Raw genomic sequence first — 15,888 nt, forward strand, 5'->3', positions numbered from 1 at the left:
TAATTTTTACTTATTTATTCTTTATTAAATGTTTAATTAATATTTAATTTATTTAAAGCTTTTGTAAGATTTTTTTTTGTATATTTAACTGATAAAAACCCGGGTTAAGGATTGATATTAGTGAAGGAAACAACCACTATCTTACTCTTTAGCAAACTTAGTTTCCACATTTGTATGTTAATTGCATTTCTGTATTTTTCTATCAGGTTTTTCACTTAGTTTGTTAATAGAAAACTGGTGTTAGCATTAGAGAATGTATTTCTAGAACGAAGACTAAGGCCTATTATTCCCTTCAATAAAGAAATTCACTTAAAGAAATCTTATCAGAAGAAAAAAAAACTTTTTTAGAATTGTTACACTTTTTAAAATAATTTCAACTTTTATAATTTTATGCATTGGCAGAAAATCTAAATAATTAATTTCTCAATTCTTTTCTAAACAATGGTTATTCTTTATTTTTCAGGCATCGCCAGACCGGCTTCTGGTAAGTTTAAAGGCTTAATAGATTTATTCTCTTATATTTTCTATTTAATTATCACTTTTTAGTAGAAATTCTAAATTTAAACAATTTCTAACTTTTGAAAGTTTACTGAAATTTATCTTTTTTAATCTTATTTTTCTTTCATTATTAATTTTAAATATATTTTAAAAATTCTCTAACATTAAATTTTTAATTTTCCAATATAATAACACAATACTAATAATTAATACATTAATAAATTCATTTACATTTACAAAATGTACTTCGAAGTATTGACGAACATGTACTGTTGTATCAATTATTTTTATAGTTTTGTTAATATTTTATACATTTAAACTGTACTATATCATATAAAATAACCTCCATTGCATTATATTTGTATAATTATTATACTATTTTAAGACGTCAGTACGAGGCGATCGTTAAAAAAAACTGTATATTTAACGACTCGAATGATCATATTCTGAATTTCTATAACTTGTATGCCAATAAATATTGATATTCATACTTATAATGATATTTGATATTGATAGCTAAACAATACAACACAAAATATAACACATCTAATTAGAAATGATCGATTAATCGATATAGTAATTATATGATTATCCAATGTTAAAGTTAAGCGGATGCAGTAAATATTTCGTGAAAGAGAAATGCAATACTTGAAGGTAGAAAGGAAGAATGTAATATGGTAATAGCGTGATGCATCGTTACCATAATTCTAATTAACCTCGGGATCTTCTTAACCCAAAGGCGAATTGTTTAGATTTTTTTGCTTCATTAGCATTATCTTTTACATCTAAAAGAGTTTTTAAACGACGAATATTTAGTAGACCAGTGTATTTATCTTTGTAAGTCCCTTAAGCGACTTAAGTCTTTTTCTCAATTATTTTGTAGTTTGTTAATCCATTAAAGGATCGCTTAGTTTCTGCTAAATGAGCCGAAGACATTCCTACGACCTTTTAATTGTTTCTGTACTTGCCTCAGCTAAAAAGCTAAGCTGTTATCTTCGCATCTGTGGACGTTCTTCTATAGTTTCTCGATAGGGAAATAGATTGGACCCTTTTGAAAAGAATTCTGCACACTTATTTCTCATCCCTCTTTCTCTCTCTCTCTCTCTTCTCCTTCGTCGATTCTTTAAAAAAGAGCGGGAGCCTTAGGGACTAAAGTTCTTTGAGGCAATCAAATCGTCTCTGAGTTTCAATCAGCTTTACCCACATCCAAGTGAATTCTTTGATTTGGGAATTTTTTGAATCCTACTTTAAAGGCGTCGATTTTGAATTGAGAAAACCAAACGAAGAAAAGCAAATGTACTAAGACTCTTTGCTTAGATAAACATAAGTCCTTTTAAGGGAGATGGATCTAGAGTTAGGTTTTTTTAACATACCAAACTCAAATGTGGGCAATTAAGGTAACAAAAATAATACGGTTCTTCTCTCTTTTTTTTCTTTCTTTTTTTTCTGATTTCCTGTTCTGTCGAACAGCGGGGAAGAAAATAACTGATAACAACCACAGAACTTTATTTTTTTTTTCTATCTTATCAAGTTTGAACTCGCAAAAGTTAATTGGAAAGCCGAGAAGTTAGAAATTTTTCTTTTTGGTGGCGAAATAAAACGTAATCCGTCTTTTAAAATTCTTATCGATTTTAATTACTCAATTCGGCAATAACACGATAGCCTTTAACGAAGAAATTAATTATTGCTTGATCTTTTTTTTTGGTAATTATACATAACAATGTCTATGATCGAATTTTTACTAAAATTACGTAAAAAATATTCTAAATATATATACAACGAATTTTTAAGTAGTAAATTTTAATTAAAAAAAATAACTCTTCATTAATTTATTTACCTTAAAAAGATGATTACCGATACATTATATTGGTTAACGTTTGTAATCACCGTAATGATGATTATATTAATCATCATTATTGCTTAATTATATTTAATTACGTTAAAGTATATTTTCCAATATGCGTAATTATCATCATTAGCGAAATTTGTTATAGAAATCGAATTAGTTGGCGCATTCTTTTATTCTTAGAGGAGAGAAAGAAGATGGCCGATTAGAGTCAATCGTAGGAATGGAGATAATCCGAAGAGGGAATTTAAAACAAAATAAATTAGAAAGTGAGAGGAAATGAAAGCGAAAGAGAAGGAAGATAAGGTTATAGTTTTTAGGTTATTTCTGGCATGTTGAGAAAGAATAAACGAGTGTAAGTGAAGAAAAACGAAGAAACTCATCGTGTCTTAAGTCGTTTCGGATGAACCCGTCCATGCCTTATCACGGGTATACTTTAAGCTCGACTGGTAATATAACGTGTCGAACAATAGAGGCACGGCCGGTGGGATGAAGTCTTCGGAAGTAAAAAAGCAATTATCTGGCCCACTGTAGAAATTGAAGTACTCCCGTTCTGCCTTTCTACTCGACAGACTTTTTATTTCATTCGAGGCTATTCTCCGCCGAAAATGTAGAACTTTAACCCGAATAGCCAAAGTCACTAAATGTAATCTTCTGTTGGGAGTATTTTCGCTAAGAATTGAAGTAATTTAGAATTGAAACCGAACCTTGTCGAATAAATTTTAATGCGAAAAGGAGTTTTCGTTTTTCGGGCCATTGTACGTCTGAAGGGATTTTACAATGCTCACCACCTCTCCTTTGCTTCCACTGCAGATTGAACCAGGAAAAAATCTTCGCTCGCTTAGACACCAAGAAAAGAAAGGTGAATTATTCGACTACCAAACTTCATAGGACCACCTTCCCCACTCCATTTTAACTTTTCACATTTAACTCCGAAAATAGAACTCCTTACAGAATAAAATTCAATTTCTCTTATTTATCTTAATTTTGCTCTTTTAACTTTACTATCTGTCGAATGTAAAGTAGAAACTTTTCAATAACTGCAAAGTGAAATTTTTCATTAAATTTTCTTTTTAATATTGTTTAATACGCGTATATTATCAGCAGATAGTGAGAGTTTCGGTCTCTAGATGGAGACGTTGTCAATATTTGTTTCTTTTCCACTCGGATCGATAAGAGTTGAATGTTTTCTCTACAACCTATCATTCTGCGAACTAACCGTTTGCAAAGAAATTTCCAAGAATAAATAAAAAATTCTCATTTTACAAAACGGCTAAGGTGTCTTATCGCTCACTTTTCCTTCTTTCTGCTGATATTTTGAAACAATTTACAAGATGGCCAGATAAGATTCTTCCTCGAGTGTCGAGCTATTACGCGAATAACAACAAACCATCGAGTAATTACGTCGTTATTACAATAATTAACACAAGGAAATTACCAGAACAAAAAGCTAAAATCCAGCATTTATACAATTAGAAAGTATTCGGTTGAGACGATACTTAAATCTTACGGTCAGCTGCAAGGAATATGAGCGATATTGGTTAGAACAATACAACAAAAATTACTATGGCGGATAAGAATATGTTTCTCACATCTCTAGATCTTATTTTTAACCTTGGAAAAACCAACGAAATAAAATTGCCAGAGGAATATCAAACAGCGAGTCTAAATTAAGAATTTTAAGAAGACACGAATCCGAGTGATTGATGGAGAAATACTTGGAAATTGAATTTACGGAGTGAATTGGAACGGTTCTTACAAACGATACATTGAATAGGAAAATCTCTTTAGGAACAAAAGTGCATGTCTGAGTGCATTTAATTGAATATTCCAATCCCTTTACAATTTTTGCAACGTGAGTCATTTGTCAATTCGAAATTAGGTTTGATGTTTTCAAACGATTATAGACTTCTTAATGGACTTTAGAAATTCAAATCAGAATGTTGATATTTCAATATCGAATAAATGAAAAATGATTTATCATTTATCGCTTTATTGCACCTTTCGACAAAAACTGTTTTGTATTCTTTATAATTCGCTCGAAACCTCTTGAGTATGATAAGTAGACTGTTACCTTTCATTGCAACGTTTAAATCGTTTCCAATGTTTATATTAAGTTACGCTTTTAGCAGATATTAGTTTATCGGTTGGAAAAAATTCCAATAGGATCATTCTGTTGTTGATCCCATAATCGGTGAAGCATAAATATCTATCAAAGCAGGCTCGAATTGATTCTGGATCATCTGTGGCTTACGAGATATATTATCGGATCTGAAGAGGAAATAGAAAATAACTATCAATGACAGGTAATACATGATAATCTGAATCTAGAAATACTAGATTCTTCGATGTAATTACTTCATTACGATAACATTTTATTAGTAAGCGTGTATCGTCTCAAGAAGCAAGAATTAAAGCAGGAATTTTTATCCTGTTAAATAGCATTTACATCATTACTATACACGAAAATATTAAATATAAAGAGTCAAAACTAAAGCTTTAAAGGTAGTAATTTAAGACATTTAAAAATTTGTAAAGTCAAAATAATGTGTTTTACGAAGAAGCTGTAGTCTACTTTTGAATAACGGCCTATATAATGATTCTTGTTCCTGTCCATAAGCATGAAGTAACAGTTGAAAAGAATGTTAGCCATACCTGTTCAATTTTGAGAGATGTGGAAATAAAATACACAGTACATCCGAAACGAAATTTATTGATCGGACCATCAGATTTCTTTGCTTCACTCTTCTGGTATTCGACGTCCTTCTTCTAAAATCCATTAAAACACTAGCATTTTTTATTTCCTCCTCACTTGTCTACTCTTCAATCTTTGCCTCTCTGCGTAAAGAGAAAGCGATAGAACTATGTTAGAGACAGAATGATTAGATTTTTCCGGAGAAAATCAAGTTTATTCTAAGGAATCGCCACTTAGACGAAAAAAGTATGCGCGGGAATCCATTATCTCTACAGAACATGTAATGCATCTGGTTTAGCCCCGGGTTAAAATTTTCCTTAAATATATATCCGGAATGAGTCGAAATTAAAGTTGATGATTTTTAAGATTGAAGTGAATTGATGCCAATTTGAGTTACTTACAGGAGGTAGAAATTTATAGGAGGCCATTTCTGTGAGAGGGGTTATTAAAGTTATCGATTGTAACCGACAGACCGCAGCATCGATGATAATATTAACAAATTTTACTTCTATAATGTTAGAATAGATTACAACTTATCGCTTATTGAAATCTTAGTATCGTGCGCATAAAAATAAATTTAAACGAATAAAAATATTTGTTTATATAAATATTTATAAAACTTACATATTCATAACTTTACTTAAAGAAATTTATAGTTGTTGTAAATTAAATTCAATCATAATAAATTTAAATATTATTAATTAGCTTAATTTAGAAGGAGAATTAATTCGCTCGATGATTAAAATATTCAGTGCGAGCAAAAGTATAAATTTAGTTATGCTAATTTATTATTAATAAAGAACAAACGATGACTCCTGAGCGAACATTTAAAGTGAGACGTATCTGAATATTCGATCATTTGGTGACAAAATTCTGTCAAAAATGGCGACACAAAATATTGTTCGTCAACCAAGTGAAAGGCAGGGCGGTTAATTATTAGTAACCTCTCCGGAGGAACGTAATTGTCTGTCTAGACCTACACACTTGGGTTTCTCCTTCTTTCTGCCACAACTCACTAATTGGATTAAGAGTCTCGAACAGGTAAAGTTAGAACAGATCGATGAAGTTGACGATACCCTTATTCATAAAGTTGAATTTAAAGGTAAGGTCGGGAGGGTACCGTGCGGAATATTACGAATCTTGTCATCGAAGAGAAAGTAAACAGCCTGGAGTGAATTTTCCTTAAGTAAACTTATTAATAATCTCCTGTTAGATGTTTTAAGTGGTTTGTGCAAAATTTCTTTAGTTGCATTATCAATGTTCCTCCAGGACATAGACAACACTCCGGGGTCTTCGTAGAATGTTGTATAAGTCCCTGATGATCAACAAAATATGGTAAGTGTTTGAAACAATGTCAAGCACTTCTTGTCCTCTTTCCTAAATGATGTTATACTAATGACTATCATCTTTGATTACTCGATATAGTTCATTACGAACGCTTCATTTAGATGTTATTTTGCCTAGGGTTTAGTAGTATTTTTCATAATTTTAACAAAATTATTAAAAAAAATTCTGATTGGTATGCACATTAACTTAATTATATTACATTAAAGTATATTATGGAAAAAAATATATTGTAATTGTCGTTATCCTTTTACTAATAATGAAGTTGTACGTCATCAAAACTCGCTAAATTCATTTATAATTGTAATTTACATTTTAATTATTTTCTTACTTGTAGATTTAATAAAGAACAGCGTTTAACGTTTTAATAGGTTTTGTTGTTAGTTGTAAATAATGTTGAAAACTGATATCATTTAATATAATTGATATTTAAAAGTTTAAGTTTCTTCTCCACTGTAAAATCTTATGTCAACAGTTAGTTACAATAATGAGCAAAACAATTAAGTACAAAGTATTAAGTGATAGAGTAAGACAATATTAAATGATTTATAAAATTTCATTTGTTAACTTGTTTTGTCCGAAAATAATGTAATGACATCAGTAGGCATTTATACATAACAAAACAAATATTCTGATCAAATGCTTAATTTACATTCGTGAAAATGTTCAAAATTTGAATTGTTTAAATAAAAATATTTAATATAAATCACACTTATCAGTTATAAATTTGAAAATGTAAATACAGTTATGTCCATTTAAAGAATATATTTATTTCATTTTTGAAATGAGAAGAAACAATCGAGAGAAACTATATCAAAAAACTGTCCAAGATATATTATTTATAAAGACATAATCTCATCAAGTTTTCATTTTGAGTGAAGATGGCAGAAAAGAGGATATTTCATTACACACTCAAAATGTAGCTTTGTGATTTCTCTAGCTATTCTGTTTTTATTTTATTTTTTTTTATTTCGAGATGAATTGATGCGATGTTTTACCTATCCCCAGAGAAAGAATCCTAACAGAAATCTTGGTACCGACTAGCCAATTTCTTATAATCCTTTTATATCTATCCATTTTGTTTTTCTTTCCTAAATCTTTTATTTAACTATAGTCTTAATTCAAAAGTTATACTCCAACGATTTAGTCATTCGAGATTTTCACACCGTACAGGATAAAAAGAGAAATATTTGAATGTTTCTTAGTTTATGTAAAAGTTTTTCTAAGATTTTTAATGTTTAAAACATACAAAAATAAGTTTATTTATTCTAAGAAGAAGATAACAATAGAGTATCATTAATAACACGATAATAATCTTTAAAATAAACTTTTTAAATATTGTAAAACATTGTAATCATGATATCAGTAAAGTCTTAAGTTACTGCAAATATAATTAAAATTTCTTTTCTCTTACTAGCCGTTAACAAACATGCGGTAAGACAATGTTGCTTCGACTGCAAGTATGCATTAAGTTTCTTGTTAATTTAAATTAGTTCTCGGTTGGAAGATTTGTCTCGCAGATTTGAGTTTGCCGAATGCTATTTCTTAACATGAAGAGATCAGCATAAATTTCTTTTATTAGCATCATAAAATTTTAAAAGAATAGAAAATTCATAGCTAAAAATCAATATAATCAGAATATTGGTTTCTACCATCGTAAATTTATTATTAACCAAATATCATTTTAATTTATAATGATTATTTTAAATGAATTTTTAAATTCGACTTCGATTATCGAATTGTATTTAATGAGTTTTCGTCACATTAAACTCTTTTTTTAATTTCTTTTCTTTAAATTTTTCCGATATTATTTTATGTATACGATAGAAAAAATTATGGTAATTGTAATCTACTTAAATCATGATTGATATGAAGGATTTTTAATATGTCAATTAATGTAAATTAGCCTTCAACATGATGTTCGGAGGGTTGTAAATGTGAACAAACTATCCTTCAGACATAATTCTTTGGAAACTATTTCACCTAGAAAGAAATTGAGAAAGAAGGTTAAGAGGATCAAGGATTATCTGGATATCTAATTTGATTGATGATTTTCTTTACGTCTTTCAGATAAATTCAGTAACTAAGAAACTTGCTAGAAAAATCTATAATTGTTAGAAATAGGTTAAAGTTTATTCAATTAATTAACGAATTGAATAATTAATTTCAATTCTTTAATTAAAAGCACAATTTATAAAATTTTATTATAAAAAGAAAACCTTTAAACGAGCGAAAAGAAAACTAATTATTAAATTATCCAATATAAAATTTGTAAAATTATTTTAAAAAATAGATAAAAGCATTATCAAAATTCATTTATAAATTCAATTTAATGCATAAGTTCCTCTTTTTAATTACACTAAAAAATATAGAATTTTAGAATTTTATTATATAATGAATTAAAAGCATATATGTTAATAGAATATTTACTATTTGACTTAATGTAATTTAATTAAATGTCTCGTGACGCTTACAGAAGATTATATATTAACGCAATATTCAGTTATATTTCATCTGTCAATATTTATAATATTATAGAGACAAACATAAACAGTCACGATATAACTAAGAAAACAATTTCTTTTATTTTAAATAATCAATAGCATTTCTTCTGTATTCTATCTCCAAGTTTACAATATAGAATATGACATTGACTTAAAATAAAGTTTAATTATTCTAATGAATAGATATAAAAATATAAAAATGAACATAATAGTAAATGAATTTTCTATTCTTTAATTTTCTTGTGATTACGCATATCAAGATGTTTAATTTTAATTATCTTTTAATTGAGAAAAAAATTGATTTTTCACTATTCGAGTCCGTTTGCTTGAAATCTCATACAAAGAATGAAATATTCAGATTCGAAGAAAATTGGAAATAAATTTAGCCAAAGAGTATGATCAATTTCTTTTGTTTACTCAATCGAATGCGATTTTCTCACACCCATTTCCTTCTATCAGGCAGGAGCAAATTCTATTTTTAGTTTCTTTTTAGTTCAAAATCCTCCTTTTTTTCTCCCTCCGTTTGCACTCTTGTGCATGAAGTCCGTATACCTGTGAGGTTAGTAAAAAGTATTTGAAGGAGCTTGTAACCCTCTCACTTCTATACTGATCGATACTCCATTAACGGCAGAGGATGCTGTAATAGAAAATACGTTTCCAGAAAGAGTGACAGTTTATGTCGTGAAGGAAAACGAGTTAGAAATCATTTCCTGTCTTTTTTACTTCCTATCATGGACTTTGTTACGTCGAGTCTTTTGTAACTTAAACTATGTTTCCAGGAAACTACAGATTTGGAATAAAGTTCTCTAGATTTATCCATCTCTTCAGTCATTCTCTATTACAGAATGTGCGTAAAATAACATCGTTTATGCGATGGAAGTAACGGAAATGACAAGAGAGGAATTCCTTTGAATAAAACTTATGAGTGAAGAAGTCCAATTTTGCTTGCAGATTAGAAAAGATGCGTTAAAGAAAAATACGAATAGAGAAATAATGTATTAAATATGTCAGATAGTTTAACTTTAAAAGGACCTAAAATTTCCTCGAGTATATAAGGAAAATTTCTTTTTTTAATAGTTGAATAGATACGATAGCTAATTTAAAATAAAAAGGAAATTTTTCTATATTTCATTCGCCAACTAATTTTAGACTGCACAATACTTACTCTTCCTTATCCTCTTAGGGTCTCAAGATAATTTCTAAATCGCCTTAGACATACTTTATTGATGCTTTCAACTCCAGAATTAAGTTAATGGATTATATTGGTGGTAAATTAACTAATGTGATATCAATATAGAAAGAAGCAGGAGTTCTATGAATGATTACAAAGAAGATTGGGAGTTTTGACAGGGTTTTTTAACCGAAAAAGGAATATAGAAAAAGAAAAGAAAGCGATGCATTAGAAGCAGCTAGATCTGATCCGATGCCCTGGATCTAAGATTATTTGGAGCAAACAACTGATATGATACTATCGGTCAGGCTTCGTTAGGCATTCCACGTCTCGTTAACTCTATTGGCAAGATGGAAGTTGGTCCTTGGAAGACCAGAAAGAAAAATGTTGGATAGCTCTAGCTCTTTTAATACAAACAGGATATGTTGTATGCTTTGTGGGTTTTATCTCATGAATGCTTTATTGTTGCCTAATGAAGCTCGCAGATTGGAACGAAACATTCAATTGTTGTCCGAATTTAAATGATGATCTTTAAAAAATAATTTGCCACGGATACAAAGTACTTTCCTTACTTAGAGTGATGAATGTCTAAGTCTACAATAGTAGTTTAGGGTAAGAAAACAAGTAATATATTATCCGATTCTGAAAAATCTCATCGGAAATACGTTCGCCAGAAATAAATGATACTTTCTCTTATAAATAGCTTTGAATTAATTCACTAAAGGAATGTATTACTTCAGCGAAAAACAAATTTGTCGAAATTAAAACTAATGTTTTCAGTATTTTGTAATTTGCGATATTAAAAATAATAATTAATTTATTTATGAAAGTAATTTTAAATTAAATTTTTATACACATTTTCATATTTTATTCTTGCTTTATTATATTTGTTTAAATATATATATAAAATATAATGTTGCACATAACAAGGATAGACTCATTTAAATATTTATTACATATTCGTATAAATTTAATTATAAAGGAATAACTAATAACTAAGCTTATCTTTGATTTAAACCAAGCTAATTATGTTTATAACATTTTTTCTTTTAAGTTTACTTCATAAAAATCTTAAAAACAGTAGCCTACCTTAACGATTAAGTCGGTTTTTAAATTTATTTCTAAATAATGTCTTAGTTTGAAGGCCAGAAACGGATTGAAAAAACTATTAAAAAAATGATGAAGAAACACTATTTAAAGTTAGAATTATGGGCTTAAGTTCTTTAATGGAAATGATCAAAGTCGCTGTACATTGTTATAACATTATTTTATTATTTCAAGAATAATGTTTATCTCTAACGATTGCTTTATAAATATATTGATGCGTTTAGTTGTCTAGTCATTTTTCCGACATCTCAAAGAAAGTTATTCTGACAATACATTAAATTTATATGTGTCCATAAAATTATTGCACATTTCTTCTTGAAACATTAAATTTTAATAATGTTACACACACAAATCAAATTTTAAAGTGTCTAAAAATTTATACAATTTTCATTTTTGTTTTCTAACATTTAAAAAAAATTCAGATATTAAATAAATTTGTTAATTTTAAACAAGAGAAAAATAAAACATTAATTTTACTATTAATTTATAGTAGATTACTTTTTAATTTTCTAGACATGACAAGGGACTTGACGGCAGGAGTTCGAGTATTTATTCCTTGGTCAAAAGTGTGGATAACGACACTAGCAATCACGGTGCCAATGATAGGGAAAATGTTCATCACAGCGGCATCACCGATTTGCAAGAAACAATTCTGTTGAACATCACAAATGCAAGTGACAAGTATATTGGAAAACTGAGAGAAATTATTTCGCTCTTGGAAATTCTGTTACCGAATGGAAGTAACAGCGATTGTATATGTCGGCATATCGTGCACTTTGTTATTTAAAAAAAAAAAATTAAAAAAAAGCGGCAATGACGTTTTCTCTGGATGGGAAGTTGTGATTTTCGCGTCTAGCCTTCACCCGAAGAAGCCATGCATATTGTAGTGTCCACAGATGTTGTATTCTGGGTAACTTTTTAAAGCTGTACATATTGAATTTTGAATGGTTCTGATCCTTTAATCCGTTTATTGATATTATTAAAGACGTGTTGAATACAGATTGTATTCTGCTATCGAATTCACCGACCAATATTTTATGTTTTTTCTAGTCATATCACACTCGATAAGTTTCTTTATATTAAATGATACAAAAAAGAAAATTCCATTTTACAAATTTAAAAAAAAGTATTTTGTTTGTATTTATGAAAATAAATGATTAAATCGTTATACAAAATCCGTTTTCTAAACTGGATAAATAATATATTTATAATTAATAACAAATTAACTAATTAAGCTAGAAAATAAAATTGCAAATATTAAGTTTTAATTACAAAAATTAAAAATTATTAAAAGTTAAAATATATTTTAAAAAATTTAAAGCTTAAAAAAATTAAATAATATAATCTTTTAATATATTTTTTTNTTAAAAATATTTGATTTATTTTTAAAACATAATATACAAGAATTTGATATCACTAAAATTTAATATTTACTTTTGCTTTCTAATCTTAAAAAAAATATATATAAATAAATTTTTTCTAAAAATTTCCATTTTCTCAACTTTCATGAATTTCTGTCAAAAAAAGAGGGGGGAGGAAAAAGAAATAATGTAAAATAATTTGCATTTATTTCGGTGAAAAGAAACATTACCATACAGCAACTCTAAAAATAACAACCAGATGTAAAATGTAAATATGATGTTAAAAAATGTATTTTAATAAAAACATACATTTATTCATTTTCTTTTCCCATTTTAACATTCATTATAGAACGAAAAAGTAACATGGAACATTTTAAAAGAAATTTTTTCTACAATATTCTTAAGATAAATAATTTCCACTTTGTTATTTGAAGAATTTATAACCTTATTAGAAAGTTATTCAGGTTTTCGCTCGGGACAATTGACAGATGTCAAGAAAAAGACAGTTAATAATGTACGCCCGAAGGAATGGTGATTTTTCTTTGGTTTCCAGCGTGTTCGGTCCACTTAACTTTGGACTTTTTCCACTAATAACATAAATTGTGAGGTTGAAGCTACGCCAGACACCCTACTTAACGCGTCACGTTTAATCTGGCAATGATAGTAGGAAAGACAATGGATACCTTGGCATGTATAATGTTCGATCGATCGAGTCAATTGTACTAGATAATGGTTGAATATTGCAATGAACTCTCATCCACTACTTTCGGTGAATATTAAATTTTCAAGAACTGCTTGCGCAGCCATTCTATATTGAAGAATAAAAGAAATCTTCGACTTCATTTCAATAAGTATGTCTTCTCGTGGAGGTAAAAGTTTGCATTTAAAGTGGCTACATTTGCCTGGTTTTTTTTCAACAGAAAATTTTGCTTATTGATCTGTATCATCAACGCTAATAAGAGAGTAAACGCTTATCTTCATTTACAAAATTTATGTTACAAATAATAAAGTTCTTTACTAATTATAACTTATATAAAAATTTTTATATTCAAAAATTCCTTTCTACAAATCGCATCTCCTATACGAAGCGATGAGTTCTTTATTGTAAAAATCCCATCGTTAATTGAAGCGGGGTGACAACTTTCACATTTTTAAAATTTACGATTAACTGAATATAATTGATCGTTTCAATAAATACTAAATTTATGACTATAAGAATAATTATGCTAATGTTATGAATAATTCATTAAATTGAATAAAAAGGATCATTAACTTGAAGAATTGTTACTTTGAGTATCGTCGATACTTTTAATAAAGATTTATGATAAATTTAAATATCTTCATAAAATTCTTCTAAGTTATAAAAAAAGAAAAGAAAATATGAAAGAGAAATATTATTATTATTCTATATTTTTTTTATGTTTTCAAACTTCTTTTTTGCTCTTTCCGCCCTGTGGGCACTGAGATGGTCTTTTGTGGGTTCTCCAGGCACACAATGGAGTAATCAGTTAGTGAGGAAATAGGACCAGACATATCTGGGACGGATAACCTCCAAAAATTCTTGGAGTTTTCTGACTAGTTCGAGTCCTCCCACATCAGAAAGCAGAGACCACAATATGGTTTTCAACTGAGGTCCCGCGGTACAGTAAGGTGCTATAAAGAGATTTTTGGGGTCTCGCGAAATATAGTTTTGAGCAGCGCCTTAACACTTCTTACGTATGTTACCAAAAGTACGAAAAGCGCATTAGATCTACATTTATAAAGTAGGGTGTGCCACTATTAGAAAAAGTTGAAAAACACTGCCTCAACCGTTCGGCCCTATGATTTGATTCTTAAATAAAGTATAAAAATAGCTGTAATAAATAATTTTTTAATACGACTTAGTTCATTTCTAAAATTATTTTTTACAATTTTTTAATTACGTAATACTTGAAAAAAAATTTTAAAAAGCATTCAAATTAACTAAACTTATAATTAATAACTTAAAAACGAAAATAAGTTATGAAAGTCTTTAAGAAGTAAACACAAAAAAAGTAATTTTTCAATATGATAATGATATTAAACTGGGATTATACCTCAATAACGTGTTCAGTAATTGCAATTATTCTTTACATTTCCCGAAAGCTTTGTTCAGAAAAGGATAAAATTACAAATAGTATTGTATTCTACCCATTTTAATAAATTTATTTTTTCTTTACAGAATGAAAACAAGAATAATAAATAAATTGGATTATTACATTACTTTAAAAGAAATATTAATTAATGGAAAAAATAATCTTTTTTGAAATTAAAAACTCTCTTAAAATTTTTGTTTCTATTTTAAATGTATTAAAACTGGATAAATTCAATCCAATTAGACGTATCAACTTTTATTTCAAATTGGATCATTAATGCTATTTAAAAGATATTTACATTAGAAAATAGCGGAAAAACTTAAAAGTTCTTAAGGAGTATAAATTTTCTATTTTTAGTTTTTTCTTTCTTTTTTTGCTAATATTTTTTTTTCTATCTGAAGCTTAATAAAACGAATTTATAAATAAAAGAAATGTTTGCCTAGAGATTTATTGCAATGCTTATCATTCTTACCGCTATACTTGTTATTTATAGGTTTTAGTTACATTTATCTGTAGAAATATCATTCCAATAAACACATTTTTTATTATTATTTCTAATATATAAAGTCAGAATGGAATTTTTACATTTTTATAAAGTCTATTATCGAAAACGAGTTACTATATATAGTGTATATACAGCAAATGATATTGATCAGTTGGTAAGGCACATAAAGTTAAAAATTAATCACAAATAAATATTAAAATAAGAAAATAATTTAAATTTTTATGAATAAAAATATAACTCATCTAAAATTTATTAATTTAATATATATCTTTTTTTCCTTTTAAGAATTATAACTTTTCTTCTCAATATAAGATTTCTCGCAACAGATTGAGCGATCGTAAAAACGTCTAGGAAAATTCAGCGAAAGGACAGAGTTAAAATTTCGCATAAAAATATGCTAATTAAAAATAAAAAGAAAGAATTGATAATAATAGTAAGTAATTCTTTTTTATTTTTATAGGACAAAATCTCACATAATTTGCTAACCAAATATAAAAGAGTTATAAAGGTGAAATATGGCATACATATATTCTCCAACGATAAAATTTTTTACGAATATAGAATATTTTATATTTATCGGAGAAGGTAGAAATTGGAAATTATGCAATAAAGTGTGTTGCTGGGAAGAGGCGCATCTGGAAATAAGAGGAAACGATATATCGGTTAGAGGTTAAAATATTATTTTTTGTAATGTAGAACTATCGTGTTGAAAGTTTCCTGATTTCGTTTATAAAAGGAAAGGG

The 15,888-nt window shown here is 28.0% G+C and overlaps 1 protein-coding gene across 1 annotated transcript in view; it reads left to right on the forward strand.

Annotated features, from left to right (window-relative positions):
• The window catches only part of LOC111625187, a 75,553-nt gene extending 63,330 nt beyond the window's left edge, over window positions 1-12,223 (forward strand). Inside the window, exons 4-5 of the mRNA XM_023368252.1 lie at window positions 464-484; window positions 11,679-12,223. Coding sequence (XP_023224020.1) covers window positions 464-484; window positions 11,679-11,824 — 167 coding nt within the window. The 3' untranslated portion in view covers window positions 11,825-12,223. The remainder of the gene's footprint in view (window positions 1-463; window positions 485-11,678) is intronic.
• The last annotated feature ends 3,665 nt before the right edge of the window (window positions 12,224-15,888 follow it).

Source organism: Centruroides sculpturatus, unplaced genomic scaffold, assembly GCF_000671375.1.
Source record: "Centruroides sculpturatus isolate CEXI.00-Female unplaced genomic scaffold, Cexi_2.0 scaffold493, whole genome shotgun sequence".
In the NCBI taxonomy this organism is placed as follows: domain Eukaryota; kingdom Metazoa; phylum Arthropoda; class Arachnida; order Scorpiones; family Buthidae; genus Centruroides; species Centruroides sculpturatus.